Source organism: Scyliorhinus torazame, unplaced genomic scaffold (genome assembly GCF_047496885.1).
Source record: "Scyliorhinus torazame isolate Kashiwa2021f unplaced genomic scaffold, sScyTor2.1 scaffold_662, whole genome shotgun sequence".
NCBI lineage: Eukaryota > Metazoa > Chordata > Chondrichthyes > Carcharhiniformes > Scyliorhinidae > Scyliorhinus > Scyliorhinus torazame.
In genome coordinates this window covers 24,855-49,188 of record NW_027308389.1, presented here as the reverse complement: position 1 = coordinate 49,188, position 24,334 = coordinate 24,855, and the positions used below count along the sequence as shown (strand labels likewise).

Sequence of the window (24,334 nt, the reverse complement as noted above, 5' to 3'; positions counted from 1 at the left end):
CTCGGCAATGTATTTGGAGAGATACACACCAGTTTTCAGTCAGAGCCTGATTGACAATTATGGGAAAATTGTTAGGTACACAAAGATCAGGGTAGCAGAAAATCTCACCTAGTCTTTGCCCCTTATCATTTATCTTTCCTGAGCTGGTAGTTTGACGTGGCAGGTCAATGCCTCATGTGTTAAAACATTTTTGTAGGGAAAGATATTGGGCAGGATTCTCCGTTTGGGAGACTGTGGGTGGAAATTTTCAGCCATGACCACCTGGTCACCGGAAATTCCCGCCCGAGGTCAATGGACCTTTATGTGGTCCCTTTCCCATCCATGGTGATCTTGTGGCGGGCATGGTCAAAAAACCCAACCTAGGTTCTCCTGCTGGAACTGAAGTGCCCGCAATAAACCGCCCCCGCCCACACCCCCCAACCCGCAGCGCAATTCAGGGTCCCCAATGAATTTTTTATATAATCCCCCCAACGCCCGCACCCCAGAACAAGGGTGACCCGACCCCCCTCCAGCTCAAACGGCCCCCACCAGAGACTCTCTTATTAAAAAGACCTCCTAGAGATCCCCTAATTAAAGACACCTCCCAGAAGAGAGGCTCCTGTCCACATAAGAGATTAGCCTGTAAAATTGGAACCCATGTGATTAGGAGTAGTGTATTTAGATGAATAGAAAACTGGTTGGCCGATAGGAAACAAAGAGTAGGAATAAATAGGTATTTTTCCAAATGGCAGTCAGTGACTAGTGGTGTATTGCGGGGATCAGTGCTTGGACCTCAGCTATTCACAGTGTAATTAATGATTTAGATGAGGGAACTAAATATAATATCTTCAAATTTGCAGATGAAATAACGCTGGGTGGGAAGGTGAGTTGCTCGCATGAGCAGAGTTGGTCTATTTAAGCTAATGAAGCAGCTCAGTGTGATCTCCTATTTCCATGACAGCATGATTGTTAGTTATGGCGGGACCCCTTTGAGGTCTGCTGTGGGGTCAACCAGTTTTTTGCTCTGGTGCCAATACTATTTTGCATATTTTTATTTTTCCTGCTTCCATATGTCTTTAGGCCAACTGCCAGATTTGATGGAAAGCTGTTCGGTCTTTCTCACCTAAGATCCAAGATAATTAATTGATTGATTGATTGACTAATTGTGCAACAAGTCTTCATCAGAGAATTGTTGAACACTGACGATGCCGCACTAATGTTCCATACTGAGGAACACCTGCAGTGGCAAATAGACAGACTCACTCACACCTGTAAAGAGTTTGATTTGACCATCAGTATAAGGAAGGCAGATGTTATGTGTCTGGATGTTGCCATACACCCAAAAATCAGCATTAACAATGCAAGGCTGGAGGTTGTTCGTAGCTTCTCATACTTAGGCTCCAGAGTCGGCTTAAAACTCACCTTTTTGCTAAAATCAACACACATATTGCAAAAGCTGCAGCTGTTACATCCAAATAGTAAGAGTGTGGAACACCAGTAACTTGACTGAGAACACCAAACTGTGAGTCTATCAAATCTGCATCCTCAGCACACTCCCCAATTTGGTGAAACCGAGGCAGCATTTGCGAGACAGGAGAAAGGGCCAAACATTTTTCACATTTGTACCTTAGTCCAATCCTTGGCATCTCTTGGCAGGACAAGATCACCAATGCAGAGGTCTCTGAACATGCTAATTCCACTAGCATGTGCACAAATTCCTATCTTTCCTTCCTATTATTCATTTAATTGCTGTTTCGAGCAATATTTTTACTGTCCTAAAAATGTTTGACATAGACATTGGCTAGCAGAACTTACTTGGTCAATTCTAAGGAAAGCTTATGAAGCTCTTCAGCGTAGTCTATAGCACGGAGAGCCAGGGGTTTGTCGTACGTAGAGAGATTAGTCAGTTTCTCATTCAATAATTTATGAGCACCATCTACTGAGGCATGGAATGTAGTCAGATTCTGAAACAAACACAATTCAAAAAAAGCAAAACAAGACAATTAGATTTTTTTATTCCTCTTGACAAGAAGTAAAACTTTGCAAGCATTTTTTGATGTTTACTATAATAGCTTGAAGTCATTAAAAAGTTTAATATTTTCAGAGCGAGGGGATGAAGGGCTTTGAAAACATCTTGAATTCTGCACACTTCGCCTTTATTGAAAACTACTGATCAGTAGTTCTCAGCCTTAAAACTGAGGTGTTGTGTGCTAATGGATTGTTTATAAAGCAGATGAAAAGAAGGAATCCACCCGTAAGCAGACAATTCCAGTGGCTGCAATTTGTTTCCAACCCCACCTAATTGCTGAGACCAAAATAAGTTCATCTTAAACCCAAATTTTCCTCATTATTTCTATGTTGTGACATCTAGGTACACTGTGTTAGAACAGAGTTAGCAGGTTGCCTGTGATTTTACAGTATGCGTTGGTGATGGGCGTAATAGGTGATTTTTTAAAAATTTGTTCAGGAGATGTGGGCATCACTGGCTGGATCGGCATTTATTGCCCATCCATAATTGGCCTTGAGTGACCATTTCAGAGGGCATTTAAGAGTCAACCACATTTCTGTGGGTCACATGTAGGCCAGACCATGTAAGGACAACATTTTTCCTCCCTTAAAGGAAATTAATGAACCAGCTGGGTTTCTACGACATTCGACAATAGTTTTGTGGTCATCGTTAGATTTTTAATGGCAGAATTTTATGGAATTCAAAGTTCACCACCTGCCATGGTAGGATTTGAACCCAGGTCCCCACAGCATGGCCCATTCCATGACTGTGTGATTTTTGTGTTTCCAAAGGGTCTGGCTGCATTCTGTCAGAAGTCCTCATCCAGCACTCCCGACTTGGACTGGATACCTAGTTCCATTGTGGAACTAGGTATCTGCTGCTCCTTCTCAATTTTCACGGAGTTGGGCCATGTTTTTAATGATTAGTGACTCATGTCCCTTGAAAGGAGTCATGAACCCTGCTATGTTCAAAACGTCCCCCTCGCACTCCCTAGTTACAAAGAACTATTGATCCTCTCATGCCCTCTATGCCCTTCCACCCACCCACTATGCCAGGTTTTGTCCTTCTGTCCACCCTCTGTGAGCCCACATGTCTGCGAGTCAAGCTCCCCCCCTCCTCCCCCCCCACCCCCCCATCAACTCCCTCATGCCCCGTATGCCAAGTTCTGGCACTTTCATGCCCATTGACTCACTGTATACATTCTAGAACCAATGAACCACAGTATCCCTTTTAATCTCATAATAAGGGCTTGCCCATTTAATACAGATGAGGAGGCATTTTGTCTCTCACAGGGTAGTAAACAGGTGGAATTCCTTACCGTAGGGGGCTCTAGTGGCTGGGTCATTAAGTATGTTCAAGGCTGAGATAAACAGATCTTTAATCAGTAAGGGAATCAAGAGTTATGGGGATAAGGTCCGAATGTGGAGTTGAGGATTATCTCATGAGATCAGTCATAATCATGTTGAATGGCAGAGCAGACTCGATGTGTCAATTGGTCTACTTCTGCTCCTATGTCTTATGGTCTGTGTACAGTGGAATGTGTAAAAAAAACTTTTTAAAAATGTACTCTCCATTGATAAATTTCCCCTTTCATGGTGGAACACTGGTTAGCACTGCTGTCTCACATCACCAGGGACCTGGGTAAGGTTCCTACCTTGGGGTGACTGTCTGTGTGGAGTGCACGTTTTCCCCGTATCTGCGTGGGTTTCCTCCGGGTGCTCCGGCTTCCTTCCACAGTCCGAAGATGTGCAGGTTAGGTGGATTGTCCATGCTAAATTGCCCCTTAATGTCCATAGATGTGCATGTTCGGTGGGGTTACAGGGATAGGGTGGGGAAGTGGGCTAGGTAGGGTGCTCTTTCAGAGGTTCAGTGCAGACCTGATGGGCTGAATGGCCTGCCTCTGCACTGTCAGGATTCTATGGATCTCGACTGAAAGCTAATAAATGTTAATCATCGAGGCCCTTGTTCCAAAGAAATTCTGAAGAAGAATCACATTGGACTCGGAATAATAACTTTACAGATGCTGCCAGAACTGCTGCGTTTTTCCAGCAATATTTGCAGTTTTTATTACAGGAAATTGTAAAAAGTTATTTCATGAATGTGGGCTTTGCTGGCAAGGCCAGCATTTGTTACCTATTCCTAATTGGCCTTGAACAGAATGTCTTGCTTGGATATCACTGAGGACAGTAAAGAGTCAACGACATTGTTGTAGATTTGGAGTCACGTGTAGGTTAGACCAGGTAAGGAGGCAGCTTTCCTTCCCTAAAGGACAGTGAAGCAGATGGGTTTTTACAACAATTGACAATGGTTTCATGGCCACCATTAATGAGACGAGCTTTATATTTCCCAGATTTGTTAACTGAATTCATTTTCCACCAGCTGCCATGGGGGGGGGGGGGCGGGGGAATATGAACCCATGTTCCCTGAGCGTGAGTCCGGCTCTCTGGATTACCAGTCCAGTGATATTACCACTACTTCATATCTCCAAACTTGAAACTGAGACCTTGGGAAGAACTTTTCCAATTGCAGGGTTTCCCACCCATCACCATTGAAGTTGGCAGGAAACACATCTCTGGCTGTCCCATAGACATTGAATGACTGGAGGTGGGACTTCTGCCCCTCGCTCAGATGAAAGTCCTGCCTGAGAGATGCCTTTCAGTGGTGTTCACTGCTGGGACTAAAAGCAGTCCCAGAGTCAAAGTGCTGGAGCTAGAATGCTGGTTAGTGCCAGGGGATGTCATGCCGGTGCAGCAAGGATGGGGGTGAGGTGAGTGGGGGTCAATGTTTGATGAGCAGGTGAGCAGGGAGCACACAGAGATTCAGACCTTGGGGGAGAGTGGGAGGAATGAGGGCAGAGGGTGCCTAACATATACAAAGGGGCTAGTGATGGAGATGCACCCCCCCCCCCCACCCCCCCCCCCCCCCCCCAGCCTGTGCCTAAGCAGAGTAACTGGCTGAGCTTCCCCATCCCTCAACTTCTCCAGCTCACCCCAACATTGAAGCTGGGTGGGAAGCAGCCCTTAAGTGGCCATGGGATGGCCATTTAAATGCCTTTATTGTGGCATGGGAGGGCTGTATGCCCTAGGCTTCTCCTGCACACCACCACACCCACCCCTGTACAATTGTGGGCAGTTTAGAGCGGTGGGAAGAGCACCCACCTGCAAACCCATCAGCGAGGGTCCATAAAATTCTGCCCCTTTTTTTGCCACATTACACTATTGAAAAGGACTATGAAATTATCCTGGTGTCCTAACCATTAATTCTTCTTCAACCAGTTATTGATTTAATTTTTGTTGTGGGATTATGATTGCTATGATTAACTATGTAACTGTGAATGCACTTCAAAAGTAATTATAGTTGAGCATTCTATACAGGTGTGCTGCGAGTCTTGGAAGTAGGGTATCTGTATACTGCCTCTGCTGTTCATCATATAACAATCTTATAGGCAGGAAATATATAACAATGACCATTTAGAAGGGAGTCATCAATGACAGCCAGGAGGAAGATTTCTCTTGAACTCCATTTATTGCGTAATCGTACACCTGTCAATAACGTTTTGATAGAAATATTGAACAGCAGACACATTTTTTGTGTGAATCTAATAAAATGTATTTCACACCTACTGAGCATTCACTAGTTATTAAAGTTTGTCTTGTCTTACCACAATCTTGTTGTCTAGCTCTGATATAGCAATCTCTGTGTCTATCAAGCCATCATTAGCCATTTGAAGGGTCATGTTAACAGCATCAAAATGTTTGTTTAATATTTTTCGTCGTCTCTGTGGAAGAAGTGAAGTATTTAGAAAATTTACATGAATGAATAATTTATAATTGAAGAAATATTTCAGGGCATTTTATAAATGCATTTATACAGTTTCTCTTATGAATTGCCTGGTAATGTAACACCAAATGTTGAGCCAAAATGACATGAAAATAATCCGAAGCTGTATGTACCAAAACTTTATTATTTTTGCTATTTTTTAATTGAATATTCTGCTGAACAAAAAAAGATGGCTGCTACAACTTACATGATGAAAAGGAATTACAAGAACAAAAGAATCCTCCTCTCACCATTGTGGAATCTCATACCCAAGTGTAGGACATTATAATTATGAATCCTGGATCTTGCCAATTGACACCTCGTACATAATAATAATAATTTTTATTGTCACAAGTAGGCTTACATTAACACCGCAATAAAGTTACTGTGAAAAGCCCGTAGTAGCCACATTTTGGCGCCTGTTCGGGTACACAGAGGGTGAATTTTGAATGTTAAAATTACTTAATCAGGACTGTCCATGACCATTTCAAAAGGAGACCATTGAAGGAACAATAGACATTATTTGCATTTATGTAAGCTTACTCCTCAAGCAAAGTCAGTGGGTCTGCCTAGATAGTGACTTCCTGATGCAAGAACCTCAGCATGGATGGTAACTCTTTCGAAACATATTGGCTGAGACATTATCAGTCCTGAAATCCAAGCCAATTCCAGATATTGGATAAACATCCCTTTTGAAATGATTATGGATAAAGAAATAGTCACATGACTTGAGTGACCATTTTGAAATCTCTAAATTCCTTTGTGAATTGAGAAATCCTCAGTATGCTGTTTAACACCCAACTGGTGAACTACTATGAAGCAGAGTTATAGGCTGAACAAGAATTGTAGCCTGCTCCTCAAAGGCGGTCTCTAATGGACAATTTCCATTGCCTGCAGAACTGATTCAATCTTTGTGTGCCAACTTCACCTTGTGGTGACTTCCGGTTGCGGCGATGCGGAGCTAAGCCGCACGTTTCGGCAGCTCCCACGACAACGGACTTTCGGGCTCTCCAGAGGAGCCCCAACGGAGTTTTTAAAAAATTAATCCCGTGTGGGAAAGTGCAGTAAGGACCCCCCTTAAGATATATGGCCGAGATCAGCGGTGGAACGACGAGAAAAGAGGCCCTGGAGCAGAGACTAAAACAAGGGGAAAAAAGCAAGATGGCGGAGGGCGGAGAGCGAGCAGCGTGGGGGCCAGACCAGCAGCAGTTCCTCAAGCGATGTGTGGAGGAGCTGAAAAGGAGGTGCTGGCGCCAATGCTGTTGGCGATCGAGGGGCTGAAGGAGACCCAGAAGACCCGGGCGGTGGAGCTTCGTGAGGTGAATGATGAAGTGAATACCAACGAGGACGAGATCCTGGGCCTGGCGGTAAAAATGGAAGCGCACGAGGCAGTGAACAGGAGGTGGGCCGAGAGAATTGAGGTCCTGGAGAATAGGTCGAGGAGGAAGAACCTCCGGATTCTGGGTCTTCCCGAAGGAGTGTAGGGAGCTGATGCCGGGGCGTATGAGAGTACGATGCTCCATTCGCTGATGGGTGCGGAGGCCCCTCCGACCCCCCTGGAGCTGGAAGGGGCTCACCGGGTCCTGGCGAGGAGACCCAAGGCTGAGGAGCCGCCAAGGGCAATAGTGGCAAGGTTCCATCGCTTCGTGGACAAAGAAAGTGTGCTGAGATGGGCCAAGAAGGTGCGGAGCAGTAGATGGGAGAACGCGGTGATCCGAGTATACCAGGATTGGAGCGCAGAGGTGGCAAAGAGGAGAGCTGGCTTCAACCGGGCCAAGGCGGTGCTGCATAAAAAAAGAGCCAGGTTCAGCATGCTGCAGCCTGCGCGACTGTGGTCACTTATCAGGACCGACACCATTATTTTGAAACGCCAGAAGAGGCTTGGACCTTTATTCAGACGGAAAAACTGGACTTGAACTGAGGGAATGTGGTTGTGGGGGGAAATGTTGGTTGTATATGGTGTTGTAAATATGGGTAAAGAATACCCCATGGGTGGGATGATGGATGGGGATGTGGGTAGAGTTCTGGTTAAAATTCCTAAAATTTCCTTTTTTTCCTTTTCTGTAGACGAGATGATGATGATGGGGAATGTGGACGTCGGTGCTGGAGGGAGGTGAGACTCGGGGATGAGGGAACTGGGATAATGGCCGCAACAGGAGCTGCGCCACAGGATTCAGGGTTGGTTCAGGAAAGCGCGGGCTTTTTCCCGCGCCAAAAAGGGGGGGTGGTGGAGGAAGGTAAGGAGGAGGAGAGACTCCCACACGGAGTCTCTCACGGGATTTTAGGGTTGCTGCTGCACTGTCCGAGGGGGAACTAAAAATGGAAGAGGTGGTCGGGGCGGGGGTTCCCTGCCTGGGGGACTAGAGGGTGCGGGAGGCGCGAGCACGGGACTGGCCTAAGATAGGAGATGGCTAGTCGGCGGCGTGGGGGGGGGGGGGGGGGGGGGTAACCCCCCAATCCGGCTGATCACGTGGAATGTGAGAGGCCTAAATGGGCCAGTTAAGAGGGCCCGAGTGTTCGCGCACCTAAAGGGACTGAAGGCAGACGTGGTCATGCTTCAGGAGACACATCTGAAGGGGACAGATCAGGTCAGGTTAAGGAAGGGATGGGTGGGACAGGTGTTCCATTCGGTGCTGGATGCGAAGAATAGAGGGGTGGTAATACTGGTGGGAAAGCGGGTGTCGTTTGAGGCCAAGAACATAGTAGCGGACAAGGGAGGCCGATACGTGATGGTGAGTGGTAGGTTGCAGGGGACGGAGGTGGTACTGGTGAATGTATATGCCCCGAACTGGGACGATGCTGGATTCATGAAACGGATGTTGGGGCGTATTCCAGACCTGGAGGTAGGGAGCTTGATAATGGGTGGGGATTTTAACACGGTGCTGGACCCAGCATTAGATCACTCCAGATCTAGGACGGGGAAGAGGCCGGCGGCGGCCAAGGTGCTTAGGGGGTTTATGGGCCAGATGGGGGGAGTGGATCCGTGGAGATTTGCCAGGCCTTTGGCCAGAGATTTTTCCTTTTTCTCCCACGTACATAAGGCCTACTCCCGGATAGATTGTTTTGTTCTGGGCAGGGCATTGATCCCAAAAGTGGAGGGAACGGAGTATTCGGCCATAGCCATTTCAGACCATGACCCGCATTGGGTGGAGTTAGAGCTGGGGGAGGAGAGGGACCAACGCCTTTTGTGGAGGTTGGATGTGGGACTGCTGGCAGACAAGGAAGTGTGCGGGAGGGTGCGGGGATGCATTGAAAGGTATCTGCAGGCCAACGACAACGGGAAGGTGCAGGTGGGAGTAGTATGGGAGGCGCTGAAGGCGGTGGTCAGGGGAGAGTTAATCTCCATCAGGGCTCATAGGGTGAAGAGAGAGGGCAGGGAAAGGGAGAGGTTAGTGGGGGAGATTTTAAGGGTGGACAGGAGCTATGCAGAGGCTCCTGATGGGGGACTACTCAGGGAGAGAAGAAGTCTCCAGTCGGAGTTCGACCTGTTGACCACAGGGAAGGCAGAGGCACAGTGGAGGAAGGCACAGGGGGCGATATATGAATATGGGGAGAAGGTGAGCCGGATGCTGGCACATCAGCTCCGTAAGAAGATGGCAGCGAGGGAAATAGGCGGAGTCAAAGATGGCAGGGGAACTACGGTGCGGAGTGCGGGGAAAGTGAATGAGGCTTTTAAGGCCTTTTACAAGGAACTGTATAGGTCCCAGCCCCCAGGGGGGAAAGAGGGGATGCGGCGATTCTTGGACCAATTGAGGTTCCCAAGGGTGGAGGAGCAGGAGGTGGCTGGTTTGGGGGCGCCAATTGGGGTGGAGGAGCTGGTAAAAGGACCTGGGAGCATGCAGGCAGGGAAGGCCCTGGGGCCGGATGGGTTCCCGGTGGAGTTTTACAGGAAGTATGTAGACCAGTTAGCCCCGTTGCTGGTAAGGACCTTTAATGAAGCAAGGGAGGGGGGGGCCCCTGCCCCCCACAATGTTGGAGGCGATGATCTCTTTGATCTTAAAGCGGGATAAGGACCCACTGCAATGTGGGTTGTATAGACCGATCTCGCTCCTTAATGTAGATGCTAAGTTGCTGGCAAAAATGTTGGCCACGAGGATTGAGGACTGTGTCCCGGGGGTGATTCACGAGGACCAGACGGGATTCGTAAAGGGTAGGCAGTTAAATACTAATGTGCAAAGGCTCCTAAATGTGATAATGATGCCATCGGTGGAGGGAGAAGCGGAGATAGTGACAGCTATGGACGCGGAGAAAGCCTTTGATCGAGTAGAGTGGGAGTATCTCTGGGCAGTGTTGAGGAGATTTGGGTTCGGGGGAGGGTTTATTAGTTGGGTTAAGCTCCTGTATAAAGCCCCGGTGGCGAGTGTGGTCACGAATCGGTGGAGGTCGGAGTATTTCCGGCTGTATCGAGGGACGAGGCAGGGGTGCCCCCTGTCCCCTCTGCTGTTCGCATTAGCAATTGAACCTTTGGCCATGGCGTTAAGGGAGTCGGGGAAATGGAAGGGGTTGGTTCGAGGGGAGAGGAACATCGAGTGTCACTGTACGCAGATGACCTGTTGCTGTATGTGACGGATCCAGTGGAGGGGATGGTTGAGGTAATGCAGATCCTACGGGAGTTTGGAGACTTTTCGGGCTATAAGCTCAATGTGGGAAAGAGTGCGCTCTTTGTGATCCATCCGGGGGACCAGGGAAGAGGGATAGATGACCTACCGTTGAGGAGGGCGGAAAGGAGCTTTCAATGCTTGGGGATTCAGGTAGCTAGGAGCTGAGGGGCACTGCACAAACTTAATTTGTCGCGGCTGGTGGAACAGATGGAGGAGGATTTTAAAAGGTGGGACATGTTGCCACTCTCGCTGGCAGGTAGGGTACAGTCGGTTAAAATGGTGGTCCTCCCGAGGTTTCTTTTTGTATTCCAATGCCTCCCAATTGTGATTACTAAGGCCTTCTTTAAGAGGGTAAGCAGGAGCATTATGGGATTTGTGTGGGCGAGCAAGACCCCGAGGGTAAGGAGGGGGTTCCTGGAGCGTAGCAGAGATAGAGGAAGGTTGGCGTTGCCGAATTTGGGTGGTTACTATTGGGCAGCCAACGTGGCAATGATCCGTAAGTGGGTGATGGAGGGAGGGGGGGGCGGCGTGGAAGAGGTTGGGGATGGCGTCCTGCAAAGGAACGAGCCTGGGGGCGCTGGTGACGGCATCACTGCCGCTCTCGCCGACAAGGTGTACCACCAGCCGGTGGTGGCTGCAACGCTAAAGATTTGGGGGCAGTGGAGATGGCACAGGGGTGCGATGGGAGCCTCAGTGTGGTCCCCGATCAGGGGTAACCATCGGTTTGTCCCAGGAAGGATGGACGGGGGGTTTCAGAGCTGGCATCGGGCAGGGATTAGAAGAATGGGGGACCTGTTCATTGACGGGACGTTTGCGAGCTTAGGGGTGCTGGAGGAGAGGTTTGGGCTACCCCCGGGAAACGCTTTCAGGTACATGCAAGTGAGGGTGTTTGTGAGGCGGCAGGTGAGGGAATTTCCGCTACTCCCGGCACAGGGGATTCAAGATAGGGTGATTTCGGGCGTATGGGTCGGAGAGGGCAAGGTGTCGGCGATATACCAGGAGATGAAAGAAGAGGGGGAGGCTTTGGTAGAGGAGCTGAAGGGTAAATGGGAAGAGGAGTTGGGGGAGGAGATTGAGGAGGGGCTATGGGCTGATGCCCTAAGTAGGGTTAATTCCTCTTCCTCGTGTGCCAGGCTTAGCCTGATACAATTTAAGGTTGTTCATCGAGCGCATATGACGGGTGCGAGGCTGAGTAGGTTCTTTGGGTTGGAGGACAGATGTGGGAGGTGCTCAGGAAGTCCGGCGAACCATGTCCATATGTTTTGGTCATGCCTGGCACTGGAGGGGTTCTGGAGGGGAGTTGCGGGAACAGTATCTAAGGTGGTGAAAGTCCGGGTCAAGCCAAGCTGGGGGCTAACACTATTTGGAGTATTGGATGAGCCGGGAGTGCAGGAGGCGAAAGAGGCCGGCATTCTGGCCTTTGCGTCCCTAGTAGCCCGGCGAAGGTTCTTGCTAATGTGGAAGGAGGCGAAGCCCCCAGCGTGGAGGCCTGGATAAATGATATGGCTGGGTTCATAAAGTTGGAGAGGATAAAGTTTGCCTTGAGAGGGTCTGCACAGGGGTGCTACAGGCGGTGGCAACCGTTCCTAGACTATCTCGCGGAGCGTTAGATGAAGGTCGGACAGCAGAAGCAGCAACCCAGGGGGGAGGGGGGGAGGGGGGGACATCGTTCGTGGGGGGGGGGGGGGAGGGGGGGAGGAGGGGAGGGAGGGGGGGGGGGGAAGGGTGGTTCCTCTGGGGGGCATTTGAGCAAGAAAACACATGAATGATCCGGAAACTGACATGTACGGGAAGATTCCAATGTACAAAGTTCTGTATCTTATTGACTTGCCATGTTCATGGCTTGCCACGCGAGTTCTCTTTCTTTTCTTTGTTACAGGGGGGGGGTTTGATTGTAAGGTGGAAAATATTGTTGAAAAATTCTTAATAAAAACATATTTTTAAAAAAAACTTCACCTTGTGGTATCAGGGCCACTAAAGAGAACCCTGATATTAAACCAGCTGAATTTGACTCCTGTGCAGAATAACTCCTCATTGCACGCTGACTCTGGGCTATGATAATCACGTGAACTAATATTAATTGATGTGATTCTTGTACTGTTGCTATCCCGAGTTGTACAACTTTCTTTTCTCTACCTCTCTTAAGGGCCGGGATTTTCCCGCAATCGGCGGGGTGGGCCGTACTGGCACCAAAGGGTGGTGTGAACCACTCCGGCGTCGGGCTGCCCAGAAGGTTCGGAATCCTCCACACTTCCGGGGGCTAGGCCGGCTCTGGAGTGGTTGCCGCCGCACCAACTGGCGCCTAAGGGCCTCCGCCGGCCAGCACGAGTTAGCGCATGCGCAAGAGCGTGTTCTGCCGCATGCGCAGGGGGTTTCTTTTCCGCGCCGGCCATCGTGGAGTCTCACAGAGGCCGCCCGCAGATTGGTGGGCCCCGATCGCGGGCCAGGCCAGCCCAGGGGCCGGATACCCCCTCGCCCCCTCTGAGGACTCCGCAAGCCGCCCTCCAAGCCCTCCATGCCGCCCTCCAAGGTCCTGCCGGTATGGACCTTGTCTAATCCACGCCGGCGGGACTGGCTGAGAACGGGCGGCTGCTCGGCCCATTGGGCCCGGAGAATCGCCGGGGGGGGGGGGCTTGGGGGGCGCGCTGCCAATGGCCCCCAACTGGCGCGGCGCGATCCCTGACCCCGCCCAAAAAACGGTGGCGGAGAATTCGGCAGCCGGCGTCGGAGCAGGAGGCGGGAACCACGCTACCCCCTGGCGATTCTCCGACCAGACGGGAGGTTTGAATCCCACCCCGTACGATGTGTATAGTGGAGTGGGACATTGGGAATACACCTCCCATAGTTTTTGAATGTGAATAATCTAACCTTCTAAGTTAACCATAACACATTTTTGCGAGGTATAAGTAAATTGGATCAGACATACTGAAGGTTCAGGAAATATGGCACAGCATACTTTCAAACTAATTCACTTACTATAGGGACATCACTGTACATTAGGGGCTCACTTGCTTACAGACAGTTGGTGAGAGGAAGAAGGTACAATTTGCCTCTCCTAGAACATAGAACATGAGAACATTACAGCGCGGTACAGGCCCTTCGGCCCTCGATGTTGCGCCGACCTGTGAAACCACTCTAAAGCCCATCTACACTATTCCCTTATCTCCTATCTGTAATACAAGCTTTCATCAAAAGTCATTTGCAACACAATAAAACTGGCTCCTGAATTATAGGTAGAATCAGAAATGAAAAGGACAGGTGAGTATATTGCTCATCCCATATCTGTATCAAAATACTGGCTCATTGAACACCAGGGATTTTCTTTAATTTTGTTTATATCTCTCCTCGTGCCTTAGATGAGTTTAAGTGGTCATCAATATTCAGGGTGTATCAATGAGTGAGTCATTTAAACTATGTTATTTTAACTTTCAGATGCATTCAATAACTTCGCTATGAGATCATTCATATTTTCTAAAATATAATTTTTTTAGACATAAAATGAAAGTAGATGGAAAATGAATAGATTAAATTTAAATCAATTAATATTTTGGTAAATGAGGATAAATTTACCGAAGAGCACAGAATTGGTAAATTTATCTCAAAGTCTTTAACTTCATCAGTTGGAATATATGTAGATATGATATAAAAATGGCTCAATGTGACCTCAGTCCTATATTTTCTATGCACCACCACCCTCATCATAGGCACAGAAACGTTTTCAAATAATATATAGTAAATGTTCATACTCTGAACAACCGACCCTCGATATTTTTTTGCTTTTCCTCTGATGGCCACCCTGGAAGTTGAAAAATAAATATTGAGCGGAATTCTCTGTTTGAGAGACTACGGGTACGATGTAACTAAAAAAAATAACAGTCTGTTCTCGGTGGGAATAGAGGTGTTGTTCCCGACGATGACCCTGTATCTAACAGCACTCTGGGAAGATGCGTTGGAGGAGAGGTGGGACACTCTCTTACCCAGAGTGGGCAGGAGGCTACCGCCTGCAGATGTAAACTGGGCCTGCGTGAAGGTAGACGAGGCCGTGAGTGCCATGGGCCTCACCAGGCGGTCCAGTCTATAGTGCCAAAAGAATATGAACGACTTCCTTAGATCAGTCAGAGTGAGTCAGCACCTCTGTGCCCCTGTCACCAGTCGCAGCTCTCAGTGCGCATCCTCCCCTTAGATGCCAAACAAGTCCCACAAGTCCCGAAAAGATGCGCTTGTTGGTGAATTGAACATGCTGAATTCTCCCTCTGCGTACCCGGACAGGCGCCAAAATGTGGCGACTAGGGGATTTTCACAATAACTTCATTGCAGTGTTAATGTAAGCCTACCTGTGACACTAATAAAGATTATTATTAAAAAACATCTGCTGGCATCCCCCTCAAATCCCACCCTGCACCAAACCCCAACACTTGTACTGTCCTCTTTGGCCAGGTAACTTGCACGCGCATGCCGCCAGCTGGAGACCCCTGTGTAACCTGTGCCCAAATCTCTCACAATGTTCATTCCTGTCCCCCAGGAGAATATTGCCCATGACAGAAGGGAGCATGAGAAGATCAGAGGGGGACTGCTGTCCTAAGGGTGCTATCCGCCGCTGAGCAGAAGGGTGATGGAGTTAGCCGAGAAGGTGGTCGAGAGGGCTATCTTCCTGGCGTTGGGCAGCACGGGTAAACCAAGTGAGCCCCTAATGCATACCGATGTCCCATAGCAAGTGAGTTACCCCTCTTCCAACACCACTCCTTCCCAAGATCTCAAAGTGTCCTGTTGTTCGCCTTGCAGGATCACCATCTGGTGTATCTGGCCCCTGTGGGCACCAGCGCCCTCAGCGCAAGCCCAGTCCGGAGACGATGGTGACTCTTCGGCACTGCACTCCCCTACACCCTCCACCATCCCTGAGACCATCAGCTCGGTGGGGCATTTTAGTGAAAAGTCTCCTGGGACATTTTCTGGTATGTACGTCACACATGCTGTGGCACATCAGGTGGAGGTAGGAACTCCCAAGGCAGGCAGTCAGAGGGCTGCCTGATCCCAAGAGTTAGCTGTAGTCCAGACAGGTATCATGCTTCCGGAAAGAATGATCCCAATGATGCAAGAGATGCAGGCACAGAACTAGGATCTACAGGAGGGGGTATCAGCAACTTTCCATCGCCTGCAGAAGGAGTTGGAGGAGTTCAACTGCCTTCAAGTGCAAGAAATTGTGCCAAAAATGTGTGGTTCCAAGGCTTGGGGCATACTGTGCAGTTGATGACAGACTCAGCACAGGGGAGCCCAGGAATGCCCGGAGAATACTGTATTGGACCCGGTAATCATATGCAAACACATGCAAATGCCAGCTTTGCATGCCGGAGTGGGCACAGATTGCATTCTCGACATCAGCGGGCCCCAAGACCATGGCGTCCGGTCCAAAGCTGGGCATGAACCTCGTTTTTTGGCAGATGCCAACTCTCCACCCAATCGCTTTCCGCATTTCCGGCATCACGGGGTGGAGAATCCTGCCCATGGTCTCAACAGGCAGATTTACATTTTGCATTTTGTAATATGTAACAAAGTGGAGAGCTAGTATTCAATGTTTGGACTGAAGCATTACTGTATTAGATTCACCTCTTTTCTTTTGTATCCATTAACGTTTTCTCTGTTCTTCTCCTCTGTTTGTTGAACAATCTTGATCACATCTTCAAGTGCCTCCTTCAGGTCTGAGACGTTGGTATTGTAAACAGTAATATTGTCCTGTATTCTACGAATCGAGTCATTGTTTTCCATCAGCAAACCCTGGAGACCACGAACATGATCCAACACTGAAAAGTAATTAAATATTGAACATCTCCAGACTGGTGTTATGAAATGCCCAAACATGCATTAATTGGGAAAATAGGAGGAACTGGAGCAGAGTGACGGAACTGGAGAATGAAACAAACATTTATGGATCAGCTAAAAATAGTCTAAGGACTATTCTCTATTGTAGCCCTTTAAGTACTGCACTTGCATGTACAAAATTGAAAACTAAAAGGATTCTCTGGATTGAAGTTACAATTACGAAAGGTGTTTGTCTACTCACATGAAAGGATGGGAACTTTCATGTATTTCACACAACGTGGTGTTCAGTTATTACCATACCTTTGAATGTATGTTTCTTTCTCAGTGTTAAAAAGATAACATTAATGTGAACCAGTAATGTGCTGGACGAGCTTAGCGCTAGACTTACCTTTCAGAGGGAAGTGAGGGACCGCTTTGTGTTCTGTTTCACGGAGACATGGCTCACCCTTGCCTTATTGGACCGTGGTATACAACCTGACAGTTCAATACTCCAGATGGACCGCACTGCGTCAATGGGCAAAGCAAAGGGTGTAGCTGTTTGCCTCTTAATCAACTCCTCCTGGGCTCGGACGTGGCAACCCTAGCGAACTACTGCTCCCAGGACCTGGAATACCTGACTGCAAAGTGCCACCCATAGTACCTTCCCCAGGAGTTCACTTCTGCTATTATCATCGTAGTCTACATGCCATCCCAGGCAGAAGTGAAGAAGGCACTTGATGAACTGTACACCTCTATAAATAACAGTGAAACAGAATACCTGGAGGCCTTGTTCAATGTGGAAGGGGACCAACCAGGCCAACAGCAAGAGTGTACTGTCAAAGTTCCACCAACCTATCTCCTGTCCCACCAGGGGAACCAACATCCTCACCCACTGCTACCCAAACATCAAGGGTGCCTATTGATCCATCCCCTGACCGCACTTTGGAAAGTTGGACCATAAGACAATGCTCCTCCTGGCATACAAGCAGAAACTTAAGCGTGAGAATCTGGTTACGGAGGTTGCGCAATGCTCGTCCGAGGCCACAGAAGAGCTCCTACGTGACTGCTTGGAGTCAGTGGACTGGTCCATATTCAAGAACTCAGCAGCCAACCTACAAGAGTAATGCCACCACCGCCACAGGCTTCATCAGCAACTGTGTAGAAGATTGCGTGTCATAGAAGGTAGTACCGGAAACCGGAAACCATGGTTTATTCGGAAGATTGACTCCCTACTGAAGGCTAGGTCTGAGTGTTCAAGACAGGCGATCCTGACCTATACAAGAAATCCAGGTACGACCTCCGCAAAACCATCAGGGATGCCAAGAGACAATACCACACTACGCTAGAGTCACAGACTAACAGCATACACTCTCGTCGGTTGTGGCAGGCTTAAACAACATAACAGGCTACAAAGCAAATCCGAGTAGAATCTCCAGCAGCAGCGCACCCCTCTTCGTTGAAATGAAATGAAATGAAAATCACTTATTGTCACAAGTAGGCTTCAATGAAGTTACTGTGAAAAGCCCCTAGTCGCCACATTCTGGCGCTTGTTCGGGGAGGCTGGTACAGGAATTGAACCGTGCTGCTGGCCTGCCTTGGTCTGCTTTAAAAGCCAGCGATTTAGCCCAGTGTGCTAAACCAGCCCCTGGTTAATCGAAGTTAATACATTTTATGCTGGTTTGAGCAGGAAATCATCAAACCGTTGTCAATTGCCTCAGCAGCCTTGGAAACACCCATACCCAGCGTCACTGCTTCCAAAATCAGATCGGCCTTCTTGAAAGTGAATCCTCGGAAAGCAACAGGTCCTGACGGGGTCCCTAGTTCTGCAGTTATATCCTGCGCAGACTAAATGATGGGTGTACCTTCAACCTCTCCCTACTCTGAGGTTCCCACCTGCCTCAAGAAGACCATCATCATACCTGTGCAAAATAAGAACCAGGCAACATGCCTCAACGGCTAACGTCCGGTCCCTCTGATCAATCGTAATGAAGTGCTTCGAGAGGTTGGTCATGAGAGAGACATCAATTCCATTTTCCCAGAATGCCTTGATACATTGCAATTTGCATATTGCCACAACCGGTCCACAGCAGATGCTATCACCCTGGCCATACACTCATCCCTGGAGCCTCTTGACAACAAGGAGTCCTATTCATTGGCTACTGCTCCATCTTCAACACTATAATCCTAGCCAAGCACATATCAAAACTTCAAAACCTAGGACGTGGCTCCTCCCTCTGCAACTGGATCCTCAACTCCTGATCCATGGACCACAATAGCTTATATCAAAACTCCAAAACCTAGGACTTGGCTCCTCCCTCTGCAACTGGATCCTCAACTTCCTGCCCCATGGACCACAATCAGTGCAACAACAGCTCCTCCATGATAGTCCTCGATACTGGGGCCCCACAAGACTGTATACTTAGCCCCCTACTATACTCCATATACACACGATGTGGTAAAATTTGGCTCCAACTCCATCTACAAGTTTGCTGATGTCATGACCATAGTGGATTGGATCGCGAACACCAATGAGTCAGAGTACAGGAGGGACAAAGACAACCTACTGGCATGGTGTAATGGCAACAATCTCTCACTCAACGTCAGCAAAACTAAGGAGCTGGTCATTGACTACAGGAACTGAAGTATCATACACACCTCTATCTGCATCAATGGTGCCGAGGTGGAGATGGTTGATAGCTTCAAATTCCTAGGTGTACACATCACCAACAATCTGTCCTGGTCCACCCATGTCGAAGCTACGAGCAAGAAAGCACAACCGCGCCTATACTTCCTCAGGAAACTAAGGAAATTCGGCATGTCCACATTGAATCTTACCAATATTTGCAGATGCACTATAGAAAGCATCCTATTGGGCTGCATCACAGCCTGGTATGGCAACAGCTCGGCCCAAGGCTGTAATAAACTACAGAGAATCATGAACACAGCCCAGCCCATCCCTGCGAACCCGCCTCCCAGCCATTGACTCTGTCTATACCTCCCGCTGCCTTGGGAAAGCGGGCAGCATAATCAAAGACCCCTCCCACCTGTGTTATTCTCTCTTCCAACTTCTTCCATCAGGTAGGAGATACAAAAGTCTGAGAACACGCACAACCAGGTTCAAGAACAGCTGCTTCCTGCTGTTACCAGACTCCTGAATGACTCTCTTATGGACTGAACTGAACTGATCTCTCTACGCATCTTCTCTACTGAGTAGTACTACACTCCATATGCTCACCTGATGCCTGTGTCTATGTATTTACATTGTGTATTTATGTATGCCCTATGTTTTTTCATATGTGGAACTATCTGTCTCAACTGTACGCAGAACAATACTTTTCACTGTACCTCGGTATACGTGACAATAAATCCAAATCAATAAAACATACAACTCTGGGCTTTTGCTCTTTCTTCTTCAGTGAGTGGCTTCTGGTCAGAAAAGTTCCGATTTCTCATCTCCTCCAACATTTTCTTCACCTCATGGAAGACTTTGTTGATTTCCTCAGCTGCCAATTCTTCTTCTGTTCCGTATTTATTTAGGCCTTCAACAATATCTGCACAACGGAATGAGATTATATCTTATCAAAAGTCTAAATATAAAGGTTATCAGAAAAGTCAAGTGGCTAAGTTTAAGTGTCCTGCAATGTGATATGGCTAATTATAGGTGGCATAGATTCCAAGGTTGATCTTTTGATCTCTTGTCATTTTACATCACAATGTTGTGGTACAATTTAATTTTCAGATGAAACTGTCGGCTCAATCATTTCAAATGATTATAAGGTTCAGGGTGCGATCTAACGACTGCTTGCACCTGGTGAGGATCTGTACGAGCCGGTTAGATTGTGGGAAGGGCCCATGCCGGGAACCGTGCCTGGTGTCAAGCAGCTTGCGAACTAATCGGTCGACTCCCGTTGGTGGGACCTAGAACCCGCCTAGATGTGGTACGAAGCTAATTGAGGTCAATTAAAGGCAAACTGCATCTCATCCCATTAGTAAGATGGAAATCTGATCTAATGGCCTCCGGTGATCTAAGCGGCTCCCCAGTGAGAAGTCATGCGGGCGCCGATTAGTACTGGTCTACACAAATGTGGACCAGGCATCAGGGCGCCTGGGGGTCTCCCAGGCCATTGGAGGCTCCTAGGTGGCCAGGGACAGAACAGGGTGGCCCCCTGGCTCTCATCATGGCATCCAGGTATCTTGGCAGTGCCAGGCTGGCCCCTTGACACTGCCACCCTGGCACTGCTAAGGTGCTTGAGTGGTACTGCCAGGCTGGCAGGAGAACTGCCAACATCCAAGGTCCCAGTGTCAGACAGCGACTATGAAAGGAAGAATGGGGTGTATGAAGGGTGGGGGGGGTGAAGGGTGATATCTTGTAAGGGGGGTCCGGAAAGTGGGCGGGGGAAGACCTGAAAAGGGGGCCCTCAGTGATCCAATAACGGGGTGTCCTCACTTGGGGGGGGATGACCATGTGTGTAGGGGGGGGTGACACTGCCCATGGGTGGGGCATGTGGAGGAACTTCAAGCTCACTTAGAGATCGGGGCATCCTTTCAAAATGGTGGCCCGATCTCTGAGGAGCCGGTCTGGCCAGCAAGCTCAACTACCCAGTGATGGAAAAATTCTAAGTGTGGGCTAGCCCGGAGAGAAACATCCCAGGACCTGAAAAAGTGACTAATTGTGGACAGATAGTGGTGGGAGACGGATCTGAGGATAGGGTAGCTGTTGAATGGGCAGAAATAGTATGCAGCGAGTCTGTGAGGACGGATAGGGCAAAGTTGCACTCAGTGGGATGGGTTTAAGTGTGTCTGTTTCAATGCAAGGTGTGTCAGGATTAAGGGAGATGAACTTAAGAGCATTACAGCGCAGTACAGGCCCTTCGACCCTTGATGTTGCGCCGACCTGTGAAACCACTCTAAAGCCCATCTACACTATTCCCTTATCGTCCATATGTCGATCCAATGACCATTTGAATGCCCTTAATGTTGGCGAGTCCACTACTGTTGCAGGCAGGACATTCCACGCTCTTACTACACTCTGAGTAAAGAACCTACCTCCGACATCTGACCTATATCTATCTCCCCTCAATTTAAAGCTATGTCCCCTCATGCTAGACATCACCATCCGAGGAAAAAGGCTCTCACTGTCCACCCTATCTAATCCTCTGATCATCTTGTATGCCTCAATTAAGTCACCTCTTAACCTTCTTCTCTCTAACAAAAACAGCCTCAAGTCCCTCAGCCTTCCCTCATAAGATCTTCCCTCCATAACAGGCAACATTCTGGTAAATCTCCTCTGCACCCTTTCCAATGCTTCCACATCCTTCCTATAATGTGGCGACCAGAATTGCACGCAATACTCCAAATGCAGCTGCACCAGAGCTTTGTACAGCTGCAACATGACCTCATGGCTCCAAAACTTAATCCCTTAACCAATAAAAGCTAACACACTGTACGCCTTCTTAACAACCCTCTCAACCTGGGTGGCAACTTTCAGGGATCTATGTACATGGACACCGAGATCTCTCTGCTCATCCACACTCTGAAGAATCTTACCAGTAGCCCAGTACTCTGTCTTCCTGTTATTCCTTCCAAAATGAATCACATCACACTTTTCTGCATTAAACTCCATTTGCCACCTCTCAGCCCAGCGCTGCAGCTTATCTATGTCCGTCTGTAACTTGTAACATCCTTCCGCACTGTCCACAACTCCACCGACTTTAGTGTTATCTACAAATTTACTCACCCATCCATCTACGCCCTCCTCCAGGTCATTTATAAAAATGACAAATAGCAGTGGCCCCAAAACAGATCCTTGTGGTACACCATTAATAACTGGACTCCAGTCTGAACATTTCCCATCAACCACCACCCTTTGTCTTCTTCCAGCTAGCCAATGTCTGATCCAAACTGCTAAATCACCCTGAATCCCATGCCTCCGTATTTTCTGCAATAGCCTACCATGGGGAACCTTATCAAACGCTTTACTGAAATCCATATACACCACATCAACTGCTTTACTCTCATCCACCTGTTTGGTCACCTTCTCAAAGAACTCAATAAGGTTTGTGAGGCATGACCTACCCTTCACAAAACCGTGTTGACTATCTCTAATCAAATTATTCCTTTCCAGATGATTATACATCCTATCTCTTATAAACCTTACCAAGACTTTGCCCACAACAGAAGTAAGGCTCACTGGTCTATAGTTCCCGGGGTTGTCTTTATTCCCCTTCTTGAACAAGGGGACAACATTTGCTATCCTCCAGTCTTCTGGCACTATTCCTGTAGACAAAGATGACTTAAAGATCAAAGCCAAAGGCTCAGCAATCTCCTCCCTAGCTTCCCAGAGAATCCTAGGATAAATCCCATCCGACCCAGGGGACATATCTATTTTCACACTTTCCAGAATTGCTAACACCTCCTCCTTATGAACCTCAAGCCCTTCTAGTCTAGTAGCCTGTATCTCAGTATTCTCCTCGACAACATTTTCCTTTTCCTGTGTGAATACTGACGAAAAATATTCATTTAGTATCTCTCCTATCTCCTCGGACTCCACGCACAACTTCCCACTACTGTCCTTGACTGGCCCTACTCTGACCCTAATCATTCTTTTATTCCTGACATATCTATAGAAAGCTTTAGGGTTATCCTTGATCCTACCTGCCAAAGACTTCTCATGTTCCCTCTTGGCTCTTCTTAGCTCTCTCTTTAGGTCCTCCTTAGCTAACTTGTAACTCTCGAGCGCCCTAACTGAATGAGACCCATTCACGTCTCATCTTTACATAAACCTCCTTCTTCCTCTTGACAAGTGTTTCAACTGCTTTAGTAAACCATGGATTTCACAGGGACAGGAATGGTTGTTAGATGTTCCGGGGTTTGGATGTTTTAATGTTTTAAGAAGAATAGAGAGGGAGGTAAAAGAGGAGGGGGAGTGGCACTGTTAATTAGAGAGTGCATCACAGCTGCAGAAAAGGAGGTAGTCGCGGAAGGGTTGTCTACTAATTCAATATGGGTAGAAGTCAGAAACAAGAAAGGAGCAGTCACTTTATTGGAAATTTTCTATAGTCCCCCCCAATAGAAGCAGAGAGATGGAGGAACAGATTGGACAGCAGATCTTGGAAAAGTGCAGAAGTAACAGAGTTGTTGTCATGGGTGACTTCAACATCCCTAATATTGATTGGAACCTCCTTAGTGCAAATGGTTTGGATGGAGCAGATTTTGTCAGATGTGTACAGGAAAGATTCCTGACTCAATATGTTGATAAGCCAACTAGGGGGAAGGCCATATTGAATTTGGTGCTTGGCAACGAACCAGGCCAGGTGTCAGATGTCTCAGTGGCAGCTGAGGAGCATAAATTGGGAATAGTTGTTCTCAGGGAAATGCACAACAGTAATGTGGGAGTTGTTTAAGGAGCACTTGCTGCGAGTGCTGGATAGTTTTGTCTCACTGAGACAAGGAAAGAATGACAAGCTGAAGGAGCCTTATATGACAAGAACAGTGGTTTCTAGTCAAGAGGAAGTAGTAAGCTTACGTAAGGTTGAGGAAGCAAGGACCTGGCACGGCTCTAGAGGGTTACAAGGCAGACAGGAAGGAACTCAAAAATGGACTTAGGAGAGTGAGAATGGTGCATAAAAAAGCCCTGGCGGGAAGGATTAGGGAAAGCTCCAAGGCGTTCTACACTTGTGTGAAAAATAAGAGGATGGTCAGAGTGAGAGTAGGGCCGATCAGGCATAGTGAAGGGAACTTGTGCCTATCGTCTGAGGAGGTAGGAGAGGCCCTAAATGAATATTTTGCTTCAGTATTCACGAGAGAGGGACCTTGTTGCTCATGAGAACAGCGTGAACCAGATTAATAGACTCAAACAGGTTGATATTAAGAAGGAGGATGTGCTCGAAATTTTGAAAAGCATTAGGATAGATAAGTCCCCTGAGCCAGACGGGATTATACCCAAGGTCACTACGGGAAGTGAGGGAAGAGATTGCTGTGCCGTTGGCGATGATCTTTGCATCCTCACTCTCCACTGGAGTAGTACCGGATGATTATAGGGAGGCGAATGTTGTTCCCCTGTTCAAGAAAGGGAAAAGGAAAATCTCTGGGAATTACAGACCAGTCAGTCTTAGTTTGTGGTGAGCAAAAT

The 24,334-nt window shown here is 48.0% G+C and overlaps 1 protein-coding gene across 1 annotated transcript in view; it reads right to left on the bottom strand.

The window, feature by feature from the left end:
• LOC140406575 (laminin subunit alpha-4-like) overlaps positions 1–24,334 on the bottom strand; it is a gene marked incomplete at its 3' end in the record, with an annotated part of 100,665 nt that overhangs the window by 61,600 nt on the left and 14,731 nt on the right. The window contains exons 6-9 of the mRNA XM_072494575.1: positions 19,590–19,754; positions 16,012–16,205; positions 5,649–5,765; positions 1,795–1,943 (exon numbers count right to left, since the gene is read on the bottom strand). Coding sequence (XP_072350676.1) covers positions 1,795–1,943; positions 5,649–5,765; positions 16,012–16,205; positions 19,590–19,754 — 625 coding nt within the window. The remainder of the gene's footprint in view (positions 1–1,794; positions 1,944–5,648; positions 5,766–16,011; positions 16,206–19,589; positions 19,755–24,334) is intronic.